The sequence below is a fragment of the Impatiens glandulifera genome, chromosome 9 (genome assembly GCF_907164915.1).
Source record: "Impatiens glandulifera chromosome 9, dImpGla2.1, whole genome shotgun sequence".
NCBI classification, from domain to species: Eukaryota; Viridiplantae; Streptophyta; class Magnoliopsida; order Ericales; family Balsaminaceae; genus Impatiens; species Impatiens glandulifera.
Genome location: NC_061870.1, coordinates 25,887,259 through 25,907,271, shown reverse-complemented (window position 1 = coordinate 25,907,271; position 20,013 = coordinate 25,887,259). Strand labels below are relative to the sequence as shown.

The 20,013-nt window shown below is 27.9% G+C and overlaps 2 protein-coding genes across 2 annotated transcripts; both read left to right on the top strand.

The window, feature by feature from the left end:
• Nucleotides 1-5,119: 5,119 nt before the first annotated feature.
• On the top strand, nt 5,120-7,340 carry LOC124915347 (heat shock factor protein HSF24-like). Its single transcript, XM_047456046.1, has 2 exons — nt 5,120-5,620; nt 6,417-7,340. The coding sequence occupies exons 1-2, from the start codon at nt 5,417-5,419 to the stop codon at nt 7,110-7,112; spliced, it is 900 nt and encodes a 299-aa protein (XP_047312002.1). The 5' UTR covers nt 5,120-5,416; the 3' UTR covers nt 7,113-7,340.
• Nucleotides 7,341-10,563: 3,223 nt separating this feature from the next.
• LOC124916748 lies at nt 10,564-11,645 on the top strand. Its single transcript, XM_047457506.1, has 2 exons — nt 10,564-11,195; nt 11,349-11,645. The coding sequence occupies exon 1, from the start codon at nt 10,747-10,749 to the stop codon at nt 11,155-11,157; it is 411 nt and encodes a 136-aa protein (XP_047313462.1). The 5' UTR covers nt 10,564-10,746; the 3' UTR covers nt 11,158-11,195; nt 11,349-11,645.
• The last annotated feature ends 8,368 nt before the right edge of the window (nt 11,646-20,013 follow it).

Here is a 20,013-nt window from a genome sequence, read left to right as displayed (position 1 = left end):
AAAGATCAATGAGTTCCCCCAACTGCTTCAATTGATTTATCCAATGAAACCTCCTTAATTGTCATAATAACCGAATTATGAATTAAACACAACGATCATTAAATGTTCTACGATTCCTTTAATGTCAAATGATCCACTAGAAGATAAGTAAGATAGGGGTCCAACGACTCAGACAAACCGAACTCACCGTCTCTATCCACATTTCTCAATAACAAATGATAGATTCCGACATAATCCACTGAAGACCAACTATGTTTCATAATAAACTTTAAATTGCAACCACATCATCATAGTATAAGAGCAAGTGAGATCAACCATGTTCACATCTACAACAACATCATAATAAACTTATTTTTTATATATTTATCATCCGTCAAAATCCATTCATGCATTACACCCTATCCAAAGAACGAGCTATTCGATGTGAACTTATAATTCCATAATTTCTCCCATATGAGATCGTAAGGAACATTCTTCGCAATTAAAAGGTAAAATGACTAACTTTAAAATTATCAATTTCTTGTTAACGCAAAATATACAGTAATTTTTTTGTTACAAGAATTTAAATTCCTGATTCTCAACCCTCCTTAATCATAACAAATAAATATATGAATATTCTTTTTAAGAAAGCTACCTTATTGATGTAAATGAAATTATTTTATAAATTAAAAGATGAAAATTTTGATTTATACATTTGATACAAAAGATTTCTAACTTTGTAAAATATCAAAAATAAATAAAGTTTAATGGTAGAGAAAATAGCTTTCAGAATACAGAATAGCTAGAAGATACACAAACAATGAAATGGTCAGATGAGAATAACTTAATAACTCGTAAATAAATTGTGTTATAAATTTTTCTTTTATTTTATAAAATGATGTGTTAATGTCATCTAATAATTATAATCTCGTCGTCAAATAATTTTCCAAATCATGTCTAGAAAAATACATAAATTCATTTGTATTTTTTTCGTTTTTTAAAATTTTTCATAAAATTACATTAAATGTTTTTTTTAAAACAAAATAATTAATATTTACATTTTCTTGTACTTTTTTTAAATGATAAGAATAAGTACAACAAAAAAAAAATTTATTGTTGTACTTTTTTCTATAATTTTTCTTCTTTTACAACATCAAAATATTTTGTAAAATTCCTTCATTGTCTTTTAGATAAAATTATCTTTATAATTGCTTCAAATTTCAAAACTCTTAAAAAGTATAAATTTAAAATTCTCTAAATATAATTTACCGAAAAAATATATTTTATCATAGAACTACTGACACCATAAATAGATATTATGAATCGACCATTTTATTAAAGCAAAAGTAACTGTAATTCCGTAAGAATTAAACTCATTGGTATATTTATTTTATTTGAGTTTATTTTCGAAAATCGCTGGCACTTAAATTAGAAGGTTATGTACGATATTTATCGGTTATCACTTAATTAAACTATCCCTGTCGATTTCAATATATTAGAATTTTGATTAAGAAATTAAAATTTTTATTTACTATTTCCTTTAAAAATATTTTATATTTAATTGGCCGGCAAGTAAAATTAAAAAGAAACTTGTTCTTGTTTCTAATGTATATCGATTATCCCAATAAGATAAATAAAACATGTGCTTAAATAAAGAGTATATTCTTTTTTAGAATACCTATAATGTATTTCTTTTAAAATAAATCTTAGCTAGCTTACTTAAAACAAAGAATATACAATTATATTAACTATCTTAACGTGGGTATAAATATTATTAATTAAATCTTTCTAAGACTTTTATTTACTATTAAAGGACAAATTAATTCTATTTGAATTTTCTTCGGGGCACTATTTTGACTGGAATAAATATATATGATAATGTATTCAAGATATTTGCTTCTTTTTGTCAAAACAACATAATTAAGTACGTAAATATACTTCTAGACGTTCTTCTCTTTTAAAAAAAATAGTTAGACTTCATTACGGCAACATTTTAATTTTATCCAATATCTAATTACATATTTTATAAGTATATGAGATTTTATTATTATTATTATTATTTAAAGTAAGTCTTTTCATTAAATCTCCATCTTCATAAATAGTAGGTATTGACAAATAAAGCAAATCAAGTTATGCCATGAAATTTCTCAAACTCAATAAAATAAATTGCAAGAAATTAAAATAATAAAACTTCTGAAACACACTAAAGAGGAAAATACTTCATCAAGACAGGTTGTAAAAAATAAATTCAAACATTGAATCATTTGCTTTGTGCGAAAATATGTCAATGTACTTCCTTTCAAACATCATTGCAAATTTATTTGTTTTCTTCACACTTCTTTTAAAATTTTCAAATTCTCATCACCAAGATTGTAATAAAAGAATAAAAAAAAATATCATTACAAGTTAGGTGAAAAAACTGTAAAAAGAACTCCTAAAGTTATAATTAAAAATTGTAGATAGAAATAAGAGGTAAATAATAACCTTAAGTTCTTGGGTTCGAGTCCGTTAGGCGGCAAATTTTGTGTCTGGTTAAATGGTTAAGTGTGTTTGCGGGTTACATACTTAATACTGGTTTTGAAAAGTTTCCCCCCCAAAAATACATTGTAGATAGATACTTATGATGGATACTAACCCTAAGTTCCTGAATTCGGGTTCGAACACGTCAGGCGGCTAGTTCTACGCCTGGTTAAATGGTTAAGTGTTTTTGCGGGTTACTAACTTAACCCGTTGTCCTATTTTTCGTTCTAAAAAAAATGATTATAGATAAGAATTTTTTTCACTTTCTTTCAATTACAAGTGTGCTTCCCTTTTAAGTTTGGATTTAACTTATTTATATAAAAAAAATGGATGTCAATAACTTTCCCAATCCGGTTAAATATATCATTAGATCATGTCGGTGTATTTAACTAGCATCTTGAACAAGCCATTTCTAGACAGAAGCTTACCCTCAAGGCGCACAGGGTTAGCTAGGTTAATATATACGTTCTTTAATAAAATTATATTATTACGTTCAAAATTTTCACAAATATTATTTGTCTAAATCTTTGTTAAAACATGTTTAGTAATATATTATATATTTTATTTTGTCTGAAATCCAAACATTGTATAGACGAAAACAAGTATGGCGAATAAATTATTATTGACTATTTATGTCCTTGCGAAAATGTATGAAAGTATAAAATTAATTTTTTACATCGTTTTTTAATTAAAGAGAACTAGCATGATATATACCGTTATATATTCGTTTCAACTTAAATGATTTATTGAACCCGTAACATTTTGGTCAATAATACACATTGTAATAATTATTAAAATTTAAAGTGGTTAAAATTTTTAAAAGGCAGTAAAATGGAGAAACATGTTACATGTATATCAAAATGTTTAATGGTTCAATCTTTTAATTATTTTTTTGTAGAAATATATGGAATCTTTAGATTGTAGAGAAATTGACCCTTATAACCTTAATATTATTCCCTATCAATCTTGACTTTTTTTTTTTAATAGAGTACACGATCTATTTGGCATATGACACAATAATCATAATTGGATGTCTAATTTAATAAGATGGATGTTTTGTGCTTTGTATTGCAAAACTAAGATTCGACTTTGATAAAAATGATATTTTGTTAGAATCCTCGAAAAAATCAGCTAAATCTTTATAATTCCATACAATACTATTTTCCTTCTATTTTATCAAAAATAATGTCAAGACATTAAATATTTTCCTCAAGCAATTGTTATGATAATTAAGAAGGACAACCTTCTACATTTGACAAAATTCCAACAAATACAAGTTATATATAATTTGTGCATCATATAGGGATAGATATGACTTTGTTTTTCTTTTTTATAGATATACAAACAATTAGTAAAGTAAAATAAACAAATTAGCTAACTTAAAACAATAGATTAAAAAACCGACATTATATTAACAAACTAATTAAGTATACAAACTAAATAACAAAATGAATTAACTTAATTTTTTGAGAGGATTAAATATTTCAACCCAAATTTCACACAACTACTTTAATTTGAGATATTTTTAAAATATACTTTAATAAAATATTTTATCCTTTACAAAAAATGATTTTTATAGTTGAATATATATAATTAACTACTTATTTTTTTCTTCAAAAAATCTCACACTCACGAGGCAGTTTCAATTTACATTAATTTTTATGTTTCACCCACATTTATCTTAAAAATAATCAAAATTCTAGATTAAAATAAAAATCTAATAAATAACATTCTAGATTAAAGAAAAAACAGCATAGATAAATGTCAAGTGTCATAATTAAGTCAAATCTGATGTCTATCATTCATCCATTTACGGTATTAAAATCAAAATTCTCGCCTTTTACAAATTATAATAGACTACTCAATCTAGAAGTTGTAGGATAGATTAAAGAAAATATATGACACTTAATTTTTTACAAATTTTTTATTAGTTGGGTATGTAATCCTATTAAGTTATTACACTATAATTTATTTTTAACATTTTTAATATATGGGTATTAAGTTTTTTTGGAATCTAACATATTTTATTAATGTATTCTCAATGTTTGTGCTTTCAAATGGAAAGATTTATAATCGGCTAGATTCATTAAATATGTAACTGTTACTTGAGATTAAAATGAGATAATATATTTCTATATATTAAACAATGTTTATATAACTATGATTTATAATCATTATTATTTTTACATAAAAGTATATAAATGACCATAAAATGATATTAAAATCCTTTCCCTAAACAAAAATATATCCAAATCAAAATTACATATTATTCTTTATTTGATATATTATCCAATTTTAATAAATTATAGATATGATCTATATTATTATAACATGATTTCTTACTAATTTTGTATTTATATTATGTTTTGAATCTTAATTTAAATTATTGTAATATTTTATTTCAATGTAGTATTATTGTTTCCATAAAATTCTAGAAGCCGGTCTCTCTCTCTCACACACACACACACAGATATAGAGAGATAGAGAGAGGGAGTCAAAGTTGAAAAGTGGATGGTTTTTTCTTCTTTCTTCTTCTACGAATATTTTAATTATTTATTATTTATTATTTATTATATATATATATATAATGGGTGAAGAAAGAAATGAAAGATACTTGAAGTTTTTGTATAATTTAGATAGTATGGTTGTTTGTTCTCCAAATCGCTCAATCGCCGATGGAAGAAACTAAACCTCAAGCGTTCAGCGATAATCGCCAGCTAGGTCTTAATTCTGATCATCTCTTCGTTTCAGGATTCTATTGTTGGGATTGGGAATTCCTCACTGCTTTAATTCTCTTTAGTTCTTCTTCTGATTGTTTCTTTCAATAATAATTTAGATCCCTTTCTTTTTATTATATATTATATAGATATATATAGATAGAATAGTTTGAAAGTATTAAATAAATTTGTAAATTGAAATGGGGCCAAGATCGGCACCGGCACCTTTCTTGACGAAGACATATGATCTTGTGGATGATCCGAGTAGCGATGATGTTGTTTCGTGGAATGAAGATGGAACAACCTTTGTGGTATGGAAAACAGCTGATTTTGCTAAGGATATGTTGCCTAATTTCTTCAAGCATAATAATTTCTCAAGCTTTGTTAGACAACTCAACACTTATGTAAGTCTTTCATATTCATTTTTCATTTTATGTTATGATAGCTTAATTTCATGATGATTTGGGATCTTGGTATGTGATAGTTTTCTGAAATTTGAATTCTTGATCTTGATTAGGTGAATTATAGATAAGTTATTGTTTAACATCTTATGATCTTCATCTTGGGTAATTGGAAAAAGGGTATTGTTCTTAAAAAAAAAAAAAAAAGGTTATTGTAAGAAAATTATTTGTTAAACATGTAATGATTTAAAGAAAGATCTGTTTATTTTGTTTTAAATAAATTGGTAAAAGTATTTTTATTAATTACTTGAGATAAAAAATGAATTATTTGGATTTAATTTAAATAGTTTGTATCAAACAAGTCCTTTGATAGTTCCACAATGGTAGGCGCTGCCAAAAATATAATTATTTTTTTTTTCATCTTTTGCATGTGTATTTATTTATGCCTACCGACCGTTCTTTTTTTCTCTTTTATATTTTTTCAATTTTAAATGAGAGAGAGAGAATTTCGATGTATTCTTGTCGTTTTAATGTGTTGAAAAATGTTTAAAGCTTGACTAAGCTTCTAGATGATGGTTGAATTTTCTACTAAATGTAAATTATTTAATTGTGGAAGAATTATTTTTCAAGATTTAATAATTTGTATATTTGAGATTCGAGATCATACTATTGATTTGTTCATACTAATTATTTTATTTATTTTTTAAATATTTCGGATAAGAACAATGAAACCCATGAACATCATGAGCTTAACAAGTCTTGATTTGTACTTATAATAATATTATTAACAAATCCTCAGGGTTTCAAGAAGATTGTCCCCGACAAATGGGAATTCTCCAACGACAACTTTAAGAAAGGACAAAAACATCAACTAATCAAGATCCGTCGGCGCAAACCCGCCGCTATTTCTCCTCCGACTCCGGCGAAGACACCATTTTCGATCACAAACTCCGGCGAAGACCAGGGCTACACCTCATCCTCCTCCCCTGATTCCAAGAACTCCGGATCTGTCGAACCGCCAGCTGGCATCGTGACAGTGGCTGCCCAATTCGCAGGTTTGACTGACGAAAATGAAAAGCTTAAAAGGGATAACGAAATGCTGAGCTCTGAACTTGCTCATGTGAAGAAACAGTGTGATGAACTGGCGGTTTATTTAATGGATAGAGTTAATGTTGGACCAGATCAGATCAATCGTATTATGGGACAATTAAGCTCATGTGGGTCCTCTTCCTCATCGGAGAATAAAAAGGAAAAAGAGGAGACGGCCGCAGCCGGAGATGGAGAGAGTACTAATAATGTAAAGTTGTTTGGAGTGTGGGTGAAGAGCAGCGGCGGAAGTGCCGGCGAGAGAAAGAGGGGACGGGAAGAAACTCCGGGAACAATTGGAGTAGGACCGAGGGGGAAGGAAATGAAGAAGAAGAGTCATGTTGAATTTGAGTCACCTTGGATGAAGATCTCGTCTTGTTCTGGTGGGGTTAGTAGGGTTTGTAACTGATGATGATGATTGATTGGATCTGGGTCTGGATCAAAATCTAGATCTGGATATAGCTGGTTAAAGTTTTAGTAGTTAAGGATGGACTATATATGTGATTGATGGTTTTTAAACTAAGTAATTTAATATAGGGGGATTCATTAAATGGTCTCTCTAATCGGTATGTACTCTATTTTATTATATTTTGTGTTTGATATACAACAATATTATAAATTCTTGATATAATTTGTATTTTGGTTCTTCTCACTTTTTATTAAATTATCATTTTCATCTTTAAAGTGAATAATAAATGGTTTCATCTTCACAGTGATAGCTGTGTAAACTTGTTTTTTTTCACATATGGTTAGATACTTAAATTTATTCAGCTTATTGATCAGTTTAGCGTAGCTCATATGTGTTACATAACGGGGTCGAGTCTATTCATCTAGTTATGTTATTGATGAGATCATTTTGATAAGATATGTCGGTTGAATGAACATTTGTGTGCTTTCTCGTTATACATATAATGTTAGTCACCTAAATATATGTAACAATTAATTTCCTAAAAGAACATATAAATAATCACCTTAGAATTAGATGATCGATGATGATTGAATTTAGTCAAATTTTTTGAAATGAATTTAAATTTTATAATATTATGATCAATTATATTCAATCAACACCTAAATATGACCTTATATTGGGTGGATTGAATATATCATATTTGAATTTAATCATTATTTGATTATCTATCCATATGTATTTAATAATTAATATTAACATTTTTTAAACTAATTTTAAGACAATTAATTAAATAAAATGAAGTACAATAACACTAATATAACTATACAATAACAATTCTAACCATTTTTATTATTAAATAAAGACATACCAAAATTAAGCTAATATATCTCTAAATTGTTGTTAAATCATAATATTAATTGATATAAATTAATATATTTTGAACGAACTAATTAATTACTTAAATTAAATTATATAGTTCAATTTTTTTATATGAAAACTTATATTTTCTAAGCTCATATTAGTTTTGATTCCATTTTATTATGTCCATTTACTACTTAGGAACTTTTTTTTATGAGTTATGAATATATTGATTCAGCAATTTTTAAGGGGATAAGTGTGCTTCGTGAAATTTGATATTGAAAAGTCTATGAACGTGTTAATTAAGAATTTTTATTTGATGTAATGAGTAGAATGAATATAGGAAAGAAGTTGATAGATTGGATTAAATTCTACGTGTCGACGGTTAAGTTCTCTGTAATTGTGAATGGAAGCCCTAAAGGTTTTCGAAAGCTCGAAAGGTAGGGTGATCCTCATTCCGGTTCTTCATTATCATGTAAGCTTTTTAAAGAATGTTGGCTTTCACCGAGAAAGCTTTAGTCTTATTAGAGGAGTGGATTGTGGGATGATGAGGTCTTCATTTATTATTTCTCATTTGTTTTTTTGCGAACGATACCTTATGCATGATTCAAGTCACTCACATGAATTTCAAGCATCTTCGCGATATTCTCTAGTTGTTTGGAGTCTGTTCTAGATTATGGGTTAACCTCGGTAAGTCTGAGATATTTTTCTCAAATTTCGTATCCAATAGAAGTAAGATGACACTTTCAAGCAATTTCGGCTTCGAGGTGGGATCATTTCCGTCTACTTATCTTGGGATGTCTTTAGGTGATAAAGCCCGCTTCAAAGCTTCTTGGGATCCGATCATCGCCAAAATGGAAAGAAATTTATCAATCTGGAAGAACAAGATGATTTCAAAAGGTGGGCGTGGTTCTCATCAAAAGTGCTCTAGAATCTATGCATACTTACATGATGTCTCTATTTCTTATACCTAAAAGTATGGTTGTGAAGATGGAAAAATAACTTATAAGTTTCTTTGGTGGTCCTCTGAATCATCCTTCCGTCATTTGGTAAGTTGGGATAAAGTGAAAAAATTTAAGGACCAAGGGGGCTTGGGTATACGAGATTTGACTTCGTTTAACAAAGCTATTTTATCAAAATGGTGTAACAAACATTCCTTAGAGCCTACCTCTTTGTGGGCTAGTATGATTAGATGCAAGTATGGGCATGATTGATCTGGCTGATTCATCAAATCTATTAACCGGGCATTGAGAAACATTATTTAGAGTGAGGTCTCGTTAATGTGGAAGTTTTTCATGGATAGTGCATATTTTCAATTGGCAATGGCTCGTCGATTTGTCTTAGGGATGACGTATGGTGCATTGTCAGAAGTCTTTCCTCATCGTACCCGGCTCTTTCCTCGATTGCTATATGTGGAGATGCTACATTTAAAGAAATGTTTGACGTGAGTTCTAATGATTTTGCAATAAGAATCAGGTATAAGAGAAGTCTAAATACTAAAGAATTAACTTCACATGATAGAGTGTTGAACTTGTTGAGGCGTAATAAAAAAGTGAATCATTCTTTGTGTGATATTTTGCGTTAGCAAGATATTGATAATTTTAAGGTTAATCATTGTTATTTTAATTGCGGAGAACCCTCCTTACGATCTCATATGGGAGATGTTGCGAGACTCTAAGTTCCTATCGAAGATCTCGTTCTTTGGATGAAGTGTCATGCATGCATTGATGGATTTTGACGGATGATAAATGCATAAAAAATTGTGTATTATGACAAGTCGTTGTAGAATGTGTCATAAAGAGGTGGAGTCGACACTTCACTTGCTCTTACACTGTGATAGAGTGATTGTGATTTTGAGCTCATTATGGAACATGATTGGAATTAAGTGGGTTATGCCGGAATCCATCGTTAGTTGTTGGGAAGTGTGAATAGAGACGTTGAGTTCGATTGTTCTATATCATTGAGTCATTATCCCACTTATCTTCTAGTGGACCATTTGTTTGAAAGGAACCGTAAAACGTTAAGTGATCGTTATCGACCAATGCGTTTAATTCATAATTATATTATTATAACAATCGGAAAGGTTTCATTGGGTAAACCAATTGAGGCTGTTGGGGAACTCATTGATCTTTTTGAAGATCTCTGTGCTCGTTAAAATTTGTTATTTTTGTTTGATCATTGGTGAACTATTATCGTTGAGTTTAAACGACTCTCATTTTTATCATTTTGTATGAACTATTTAAAAAAAGTTTTAAATAAGTCAACAATTTATTTATTAAATAATTTTCTTTTATAATAGTTTTATTCAAATAATTATATATTTATATCTTTAATAACTTTTTTTTTATAATTTTATAAATAGATAAATCAAATAAGATTACTTGAAAATAACTATTATATATAGCTCATTTGATTGGTTTCCTTTTACACACATATCTTGTTCCTCCTCCAATGACCATCTCAAACAATATACATCACAATTTTTATTTTAATAAAATGTTATAAAATAAAAATATTTATATAACTTTGATAAAATCATTTCTTCACTATTAAAACAGAGGATGAGGATGATGAGAAACTCTGTGCAAGTGACAGACGCTCCTTCTTCACTATTAAAAATTTTCACATGACACATGTCCTTTCTCCTCTGTCGACAACTCTGTCTTTGTAACAGTTATCAGGTGGTGGGTCTCCATTTTGTTTCATGTAAATTTCCATATTCCAATTATAATTCTAATTGTAATTCATACACATTCATGCTTCCAAATCTCTCTCAATGAGTCCCAGAATCTCTTTCTCCAACGATTTCGTCGAGTCTCATCATCATCATCATCATCTGAAACCCAGATCCGCTCTCCCGCCGCCGCCCTCTTCCGACTTCGAGTTTTCTGTAACTGGGTACTCCATGATAACCGCTGATGAGCTTTTCTTCCAGGGAAAGCTGTTACCTTTTAAGGACTGCTCCACCAGACCCACCACCACCACCACCACCACTCTCCGGGAAGAGCTGTTGGCCGGCGACGGAGATGATCTTGTAGAAGTCGTGTCTAATAATAAGGAGTCGTCGACAAATTCCTCTGGACGTTGGAGGGATCTTCTTGGCCTGAGGAAAACCCACATTGGGTCTAGGAAACAAACCAAAACTACTGTTGATTCTACATCACAGGTGTTTGAGAAAATGCCATAATCAAATCCTTTTCAATGGCTCATGTTTCATCTATAAGGGTTAGTTCAACTAATTATTTATTTGAAAACTTATTTCATGGTTCATATGGGTGTTTTTCTAATCAAATTAGTTAATGGTTTTAAAAATAATTCAGTTAATCCTTCGTCAAACAAGCCCTTGAAAAACATACATTCATCTTTTTTTTTAATCAGGAACTGCAGAAATGTGGGAGATTGAGGATTGGATTGGATTGATTGATTGATTGAAGAAGAGAGGTATGTTGGTAATTTTGTAGGGACAGAAAGCTGTTTGTTGTTTAGGAGCTTTTGTAATTTTCATTATAGAGATGGTTTAGGTAAATAGTATTGTGTTTAATTAGTGGGTTAATGGTCTGTTTGGATTCAACTTTATTCTGTGTTTGCTTTTCATTTTTTTTCATCTGTAATCTTCTTAACTATTATTAATCTTTGTATTCTCCCATAAATTTGATGTTTTATTGCAATTTATCATATTTTTTCTATTATTAAAGTGACATTTATTTGCAATTTTCAACATTTTGTATTAGTTACAAATTAGAAATAATTTTACTTAATTAATATTTTAGGTTTGATTTTTTTTTTTGAAAACTGGTATCCTCTTCTCATACACTTAACTGATAGGCTCGGACCTCCAAGAAAGATAAGAATAAATTTTGATTTAGAAAATATATTACATGAATTCTTTGGTATTTAAATCTTGAGAAAGGTCTATATATATTAAAAAAAAAAAATCGTTTAAACATTAACAACAAATCATTGCATTAAAATAAAAACAAATAGTATTTAATATGTTATTGAGCTTATAAATTTTCGAGAGAAAACAATTAACTCATGACAGACTCTATTGCATTTCTTGAACGAATTTCAGAAAACATAATAATAATAATAATATGATGAATGATTCGCATCGGACGACTACGAGATCATTAAAAATTCGTCAATTTCTCTCCAATTATATAGTCCAACAAAGAATAATTGAGATGATAACCTAAATATGTAGGTCTTTCATTTCAGACGCATCAATCCAACCTTCTCAGTAACTATCTAAAGACTCGATCATCACCCAATGAATCTCAGTAATACTCCACAAAAGACTCCAAATACTAGTCACACTCGACAATGCAAAAGTAAGTGAGTTGTCGATTCAACATTTTCTTGACACATAAGATTAGTTATAATACAACATTTTTTTCATGCACATATCATCTGTTAGAATTTCACCGTTAATAATGTTTCATCCAAAGAACGAGATCTTGGATGAAATATTTGATTCCAAAGTTTTTCTAACAAAAATTATATGTAACCATCTTAGCGAGTAATTTGTAGCAATGTCCCCACATGAAAACTATTCATATGATCTTGTTAACGCATAATGTCTTGTTCAGGCGATGACATTTATTTGCGTTCTACCAAAAGTAAAACTCTATAATGGGAAAAAGTTTTCATAATGTTTAATCTCATTATAGTTCATCTAGGTCCATAATGTTAAAAAATTATTAATGCATAAATCTCTCAATCTAATCTAAAAAATAGTTCTAACTTGTAATTCAATTCATTGTTTTTACTAAAATAATAAAAAACACATATTTTGTGAAATGAGGTTGTGACGTCACAAAATTACGAATTTATTTAATGTGAAGCGATTTTAAAATAATTGAGGTTTATAAAATAATCTATTTAATATTATTTAGGTAAAATGAACAATATATAATTTTATTTATAAGAATTAAGGTGATTTTTCATATATATATATATATATATATATATATATTCTTGCACTAATATTACTCAATCTTTTCTTATTTTAAGGTCATATAGCACATATATCTGGTTTTGAGTTTATGATATTCACATATATTAACTTATTCTTTTTATAACAAAATAAATTTCTTTATATACCATTGATCTGTCCAAAATTCAAAATAAGTCATAATTTTTTATTTTATTTAAAAAGCAACATAACTTTTATGGTAAAATACCATGTTTTTTTTTCATTTAGTTAATCTTTATCCTTAACCCCATTCTATATTTGAGTTATTTAAATAACATAAATTCAAAAAATATTTTCCAATCTCCTATCTTTTATTAATCATTCAATTTATTAAAAACAACACTGAAATACACTCACTTAATTTTCCCTATCCTATCCCTCCTCCAAACAAAAATAATACAGATTTTAAGTAAAATAAAAATAATGTTTGAATGTGCACATGTAAAAGGCTGGTGTGTCAATAATGTACCACTCATTTATGTCCTGCTACTCTCTGATATCTTCAGAATAAATTGGATAAAGGGTTTGTGATAATCAATAAATCAATCTAGGCTCAGAGGATAGGGCTGGTTTGATTTGAGGTTTAGTAAATATAGGTCTTAGTTTTTATTCTATATATAATCAAATATTATTTTATTCACTTCTTATTAATTATATTAATTACTTATTAATTATATTAATTATTTATTAATTAAAATACTACAATATCTTATATTATATATATATATATAATTATTTTATAATATATTTTAAATAATTTTACTAATTTATTTTCTCAATACAACACTCAATTTTTATAAACAAGTATAGATCATATCTCATCTTCAGTTGTAATGACAACAAGAAGGGTATACTCATAACTTATCCGAATTTCATTACTTATCCGAATTTCTGAATTCAAGCCCGTTAGACGATAAATTACACTCGTCTTCGTTTTAGTTGAATATATTTGCGGAGATATGTGTTATATTTGTATTTTTATCAAATATTTTCAACATGTGATAATATTAATAATCATAATGTAATAAAATATCATTTTTTTTCACTCTTATTCTACTAAACTCATTAATCAAAATATTAAATTTTTTTATATTTATTTATTTTTAACAATATTTTATCAAAAATACTCCATAAGTTATTATTTTTTATTTAAAAAAATTAAGAATAAATATATTTTGGTTTATTCAATATATTTTAAAAATATTAATATAGTTAAAGAATAATTTTTTTTTATCACCCATCAAGATTTTTAAATAATTAAAAAACCCAAAACCGATCAGGCCTAAGTTTAACATACCAGACTAGCCAGCAGAAATGTTTATTTAGTTGAGCATATAAAATATTAAAGATCAATATTTGCACACATAAAATTCTAGACATCCAGAATAAAATCATATCCTAGAATGAAAAATAAGCCCACTTCCTAAATCATAAGACAGACCCACCCAAGTAAGAGAATAACAATGGCATCAACATAAAGAACCAAAACTCTTTAATTTCCTTCTATTATTTCCATCTATTTATCTTATTTATATTGTTTCAGTTTGATTGTCGAAAATTAATTTCGTCAAAAACTCAATCAAATTTACCAAAAGAAATTGTGATTAGTGATAAATAAGCTTTGAATTAAACTTAATTCAAATTGTCGATGAATCAATTATTTGTACTACCCTAGCTAACTAATTTTAGCTTAGTTTGTATTTAAAATTTAAATTTTATAATAGTAAATAAGGATATTTTGATGGATTAATTGAGGGGATTGAATAGTTGAAAAAAATATATTATGAAATGGTTTTATAAAAATTTGAAATTTGTTAAAAATAAATTATTAAAATATATTTTTACATTTAAAATTTTAAGTAAAAATATTTTAATATTTAAATAATTTAATAGTTAAAAATTAGAATGAGAGTATGCAATAAAAGAAGTTTAAAAAATATTAAAAACAAAAATTTAAATATAAAGTTGTGAAGAAAAATAAAATAAATAATAAGGAAAGATAATAAAATGAAATAAAAGAGAATAATGTGACGGAATGTTGACACAATTAAATAAAAAAAATTCTCCCTCTCTCTTCACACTTCAATATTTCATAGAACCCAATTAATATCGATCAAACTGGAAGTTTTGAAAACCCCAATAAAAACTTCAAATAACCTAACATCAAACCAGCTTCCAAAAATAAAACTTTGATGGCTCAAAAGAAATTAAGCTTTGTATAACATTTTTATTTACTTCCTCAAAAGTCCATTCCCAAGTTCTATGAGATTGGGAAAATTAAAAAAGGATGAATTTTAGATACATTAAACTGCCAATTTTTCATGTGAGCTCTTGCTTTCTCTTGGACCTACCCTTCATTCAAAGATGACTCTATAGTAGGATGACAATGGGGCGGTTCGGGACGGGGAATGCAATTACCATCCCCGTCCCGTTTTAATTTCGGGGATTTTTTTAATACCATCCCCGCTCCGTTCGATTTTTTTCGGTTTCGGGGAATCCCGCGGGGCACCGTTAATAATTTTTATTTAAAAAATAAATAAATATTATACAATGAAATTATATAAACCAATTTTTTAATATAATATATATTGTAATATATTAAAATTTTATATTATTATAAAGAAATATAGTAAATAAATAAATATATTGGTGATTTAATATATTTAAGTATGTTTATGGTATTCGGGGCAGAATCGGAGTGAAAACGGGGTGAAATCGGGGCGGGTCGGGCGGGGGACACAATACCATCCCCGCCCCATCCTCGTTTGGTTTCGGGGAAAAACCGTCATAAACAGGACAATTTGGTTCGATTTTCGCGGGACAGTTTCAAATTGCAATCCTTACTCTATAGTTTGTCTTCAAAACCTTTGGAAATTCTTGAGTCCTCTTTTTCAGTATGGGCTCATATATAGGAACCCATCTTCCAATGGACTGGACTCATTAGTTGCATTTCTTCACTGATTCCATCTGCCAAGTTTTCAAAACATTTCCCAAAATCTAGAGAGATAATCAATCAAATATTCCTCGATTTTTATAATCTTATTTTATTACTATTAGTTTAAGGACAATGCAAATTCTCAGTTTTGAAACCCGACCGAGTCATAAGGCTACGAAGTTTAAGGCACTGAATTACTAGTTCAACCGGTGCTTCAATTAGTTCAACCAATTAGTTCAACCATGAGTTTCATATTAGGATAAAATAATATAAAAAAAGTAAAAATCCATCAAATTGTTTATACAATAATAGTAATGTAGAGATTAAAATACAAAATATTGTTTTGCAATTACAATATGTTCATTGACTCTATTAAAGATAACACAATTAAAAATAACTTAAATCGTTTTTTTAGTATGGTAAAAGCGGAATCAGCTGATTTAGGTACGAGGTGGAGTTTGAAATGAATGAAAGAGTTTGTCATTCCCAGTGTCTAAAGTTTAATTGGAAACCAATAAAAACCAATAATCGACTTACATGAAACTAGTAATAGTTAAACCCAATGGGAACCAAAAAACGGGGAGAGGAGAACTGAGAGAGTGACAGTGAGAAAGAAAATAAGTGATTTTTTTAAAATGGGATAAACCCGATGGCCGGGTTAACCCGGGCTACCGAATTTCCAGTCTAACCGACGGATTGACCGAATTTAACTGGATTTATTGCATTTCCGATTTTTTCATCAACCTAACCTGCAGGTTTAACGACCGATTCACCGAATTTGCCGGTCCGACTATATTGCTATTCTCCAAATACTTTTTCATAACATAATTGATCACTTTTGTCCTCTCCAAACCACTTTAAAAGGTATAACTTCTTTTCATTTAAAATTACTACCAAATCAAGTGCATTAGCCAAATCTTAATATATATATAAAAAATAAAAGCAGTCTTGCCAAGTTTTAAAAGATTAGTTAAAATATTAAAATTGAGAATAAACAAAAATGTGAAGCTGTAATGTACACTTTTCCTCACGTGGGTCCTAAATTTGTACCTATTTCACTTTTTTTTTTTTTTTTGTAGTCATAGAACCAATATATATATAATTAGATTCTAACTTAATTGTTACATAATTATTTAAATTCTTTAATTGACAGCTCCCTTACACTATAAATACCAAGTATGATCAAGGGTCATAACCACCCTCCAACCCATCATCATCATCTTTACAACTTTAACTCATTTTCTTTCTTTCTGAATATTCTTAACCATGCAGATTGGAGCAGTTGTGATAGTAATACTACTGCTAATTCCCTCCAATGGTATTATGTTTATAGAGGGAATTAGAGTACAAGTTCTTGTCCCAAATGCGGGATATGAAGAGGTTTTTCGTCCTACAACTCCCGGAAATAGTCCAGGCATAGGCCATTCTTTCCCTGATCAAACTAGAATTAATTCTGCTGGAGGATCAGATCCATCTGATTTCCGACCGACTGGACCAGGTCACAGCCCCGGAGTTGGCCATTCCGTCGACAAAAACATCAGAGATCGCTGATCATGAAATTATATGATTTATTGTGTATGTATATATAGATGCAATATTCTTTATGTATTATGAATCAAACCATTAATTATTAATCTAAAGTTCTTCAAACATTGATTTAATGAAACTGATCTCAATGTTCATGGAAGCTTAACCCTTCTTTAATTAATATAGTTGAAATCATATATAGTAACTGATCATGACTAAAGCAATTAACTTCTTCTTTTAAACCCTAATTATTAATTAATTAAATGACAAAAGTTGTCAATGGAGCACTTTCTTTGGATCCTTATTATAATAATTAAATTTCTTCATACTGTCTGTGTATATAAAGAGAGAAATCAAATTAAACCTCACATGAAAGGCACTATCTAGACTGGGACAAAACAATTAAATATGAACGCATATAATTAAAAGCCATAATAATAATATAAAGTAGATATTAAGTATATATTAATCATGTAGTTTAATTAGACATAATAATAATAATAATCTTTTTTTGTTGAACAAGAAGTAGTGCAGTACTTATAAATATTGTTGCTTACTTCATTGATCAGCCTTTTAAAAACTTTGACTGACTCCAACTTAGTTCTAAGATATATATATAACAAAATTTATTTTATTTTAAAGAAAGTGACTTTTCATTATTATTATTATTATTATACAGTCAATTTACATACAAAATCATATATTCCGTAATAATAATATATAATAATACAATTATTATAATGTATTTTTTTTTTTTTTTGTAACAAATGAGAAATGTGGAAATAAATAAAAGAGAAGTCTGAGGGTTTATTAGCTAGGTAGTGTCTTATTTAAATAAATATTATATTATTAATAAAAAAATTGATTAAGGTTGATTTTAAAAAAATGTGTTTTTTTTTATAAAAAAGAGTGAATATATATATAATGCTAAAATATATATATTTTTTTAAATAAAGAATATTTTAGTATTTTGGTTAAATGAATTTAAAGATTATATTGATAAGAGAATTGATATATGAGAGTTTGATTATAGTTAAATTTTATTTAAAAAAACTGGAGAAACTAATAAAATTGACTAATATGAAAACCTCACTTGTATTACTTTCACATTGATTTAGAAGGGGATCTAAGTGCGAATCAAAACACGTGACTTTTAGTCTCTTAAGAATCACTTTGAACACCTGAATTATCTTAAATATATAAATATATAAATATATAAAGTAATTCACACCAAAATAAAACAAAGAATACTAAAATATCTAAACATATTTAAAAAAAATGCTAGTTCAACTATTATATATAATTTATCTAATTATAGAATCTTAATATGTCAAAGTAAAGATTAGATCAGTTGATGGATGTAGTTCCCAAATTTCTGTAGGTATTAGAATGCAGAAACAATTACTAAATCTCTCTAAATGAAAATCATAATTCTCTAACTCAAGTATGTAAATAATTAGCAACAAAAGAACACAAGATATCAATATTTATATAAAAGAATAAGAGAGAAGAAGACAAAGAACAAAAATAATTCAAGCTCGAAAGAGAAACACAAAAACTTCTTTTTAGTCGAATATGTGCACCAAAATAGCTGCAATCATCACTGATCTTAGCACTTACTATCTATCATGATTTACTCATCAAGATTTTATTGTTTTATTTGTATAAGAAGTTTTATTATGTTAAATTTATTATAATTTTTGTCATAGCTTAATTTGTAATAGTTTATAAAAATGAGTTTTAATTTTTCAAAAATATTTATAGTGGTTCACGGATATTATGAATCGATCATATTTTAGGATATTTGAAAAAAAAATGTTTAATACTCTTAGTATACAATAGAGATGGAATTAACCGTGGTTAACTTAACCCGTCGCTAATACTCAAATTAGTGTGGCTAAAGATCATAGCAACAATAGTTTTCAACATTTTGATAAATGCTTACTAAATTTTTTTTTGAGTCAACAATAATGAGTAAGAAAAATCAATCACATATTATGGGGAGTAAACTAAACCATTGAAATTTGAAAGAGTAAGAAAATATTTGTCAATCCAATGGAGTTAATAAAAGAAAACAATTTAACTCAATCGTCAATTGTTAGAATGTTTGGATAGAAATCGCGAGTCTCGATTATTTTCTTGATATAATATTTGACTCGAAAAAAATATATGACATTTAGTGATAGCGGTCGACTAATACGATTCCTCCACAATGCTATTATTTTGACGATAAGAGAAATATTTCTGAAAAACTGGTGGAAGCAGTCGGTGAACTCATTGATATTCTTAAGATTTTTGAGCTCGTTAATGTTAGATTTTATGTTATGCTTATTCGTTGATGTTTTCATTGTTACACTCAAGTGGTTAATCTCGTTCTGTTTTGAGTATGTTTAGTGACAAAGTGAAAACTCATGTTTTTGTTGTTATGCTTAAAAACTATTATCATTTATATCATATTGCATGGATTTTATTTTTTTGAAAAAATGATATTAAATACAAATATAATGAGTAGATTAAAGATGATTTGGTGATCTTGAAGATTCTATATGGGGGCACTAAAATAAACCATTGAAATTTGAAAGAATGGTTCACATGCATGCTTGAAT

Excerpts from the sequence above, each read along its gene's own strand:
- LOC124915347 (XM_047456046.1), top strand. The coding sequence starts at position 5,417 with ATGGGGCCAAGATCGGCACCGGCACCTTTCTTGACGAAGACATATGAT. Across the intron at positions 5,621-6,416 it reads TTAGACAACTCAACACTTAT|GGTTTCAAGAAGATTGTCCC; the intron begins GTAAGTCTTTCA and ends ACAAATCCTCAG.
- LOC124916748 (XM_047457506.1), top strand. The coding sequence starts at position 10,747 with ATGAGTCCCAGAATCTCTTTCTCCAACGATTTCGTCGAGTCTCATCAT.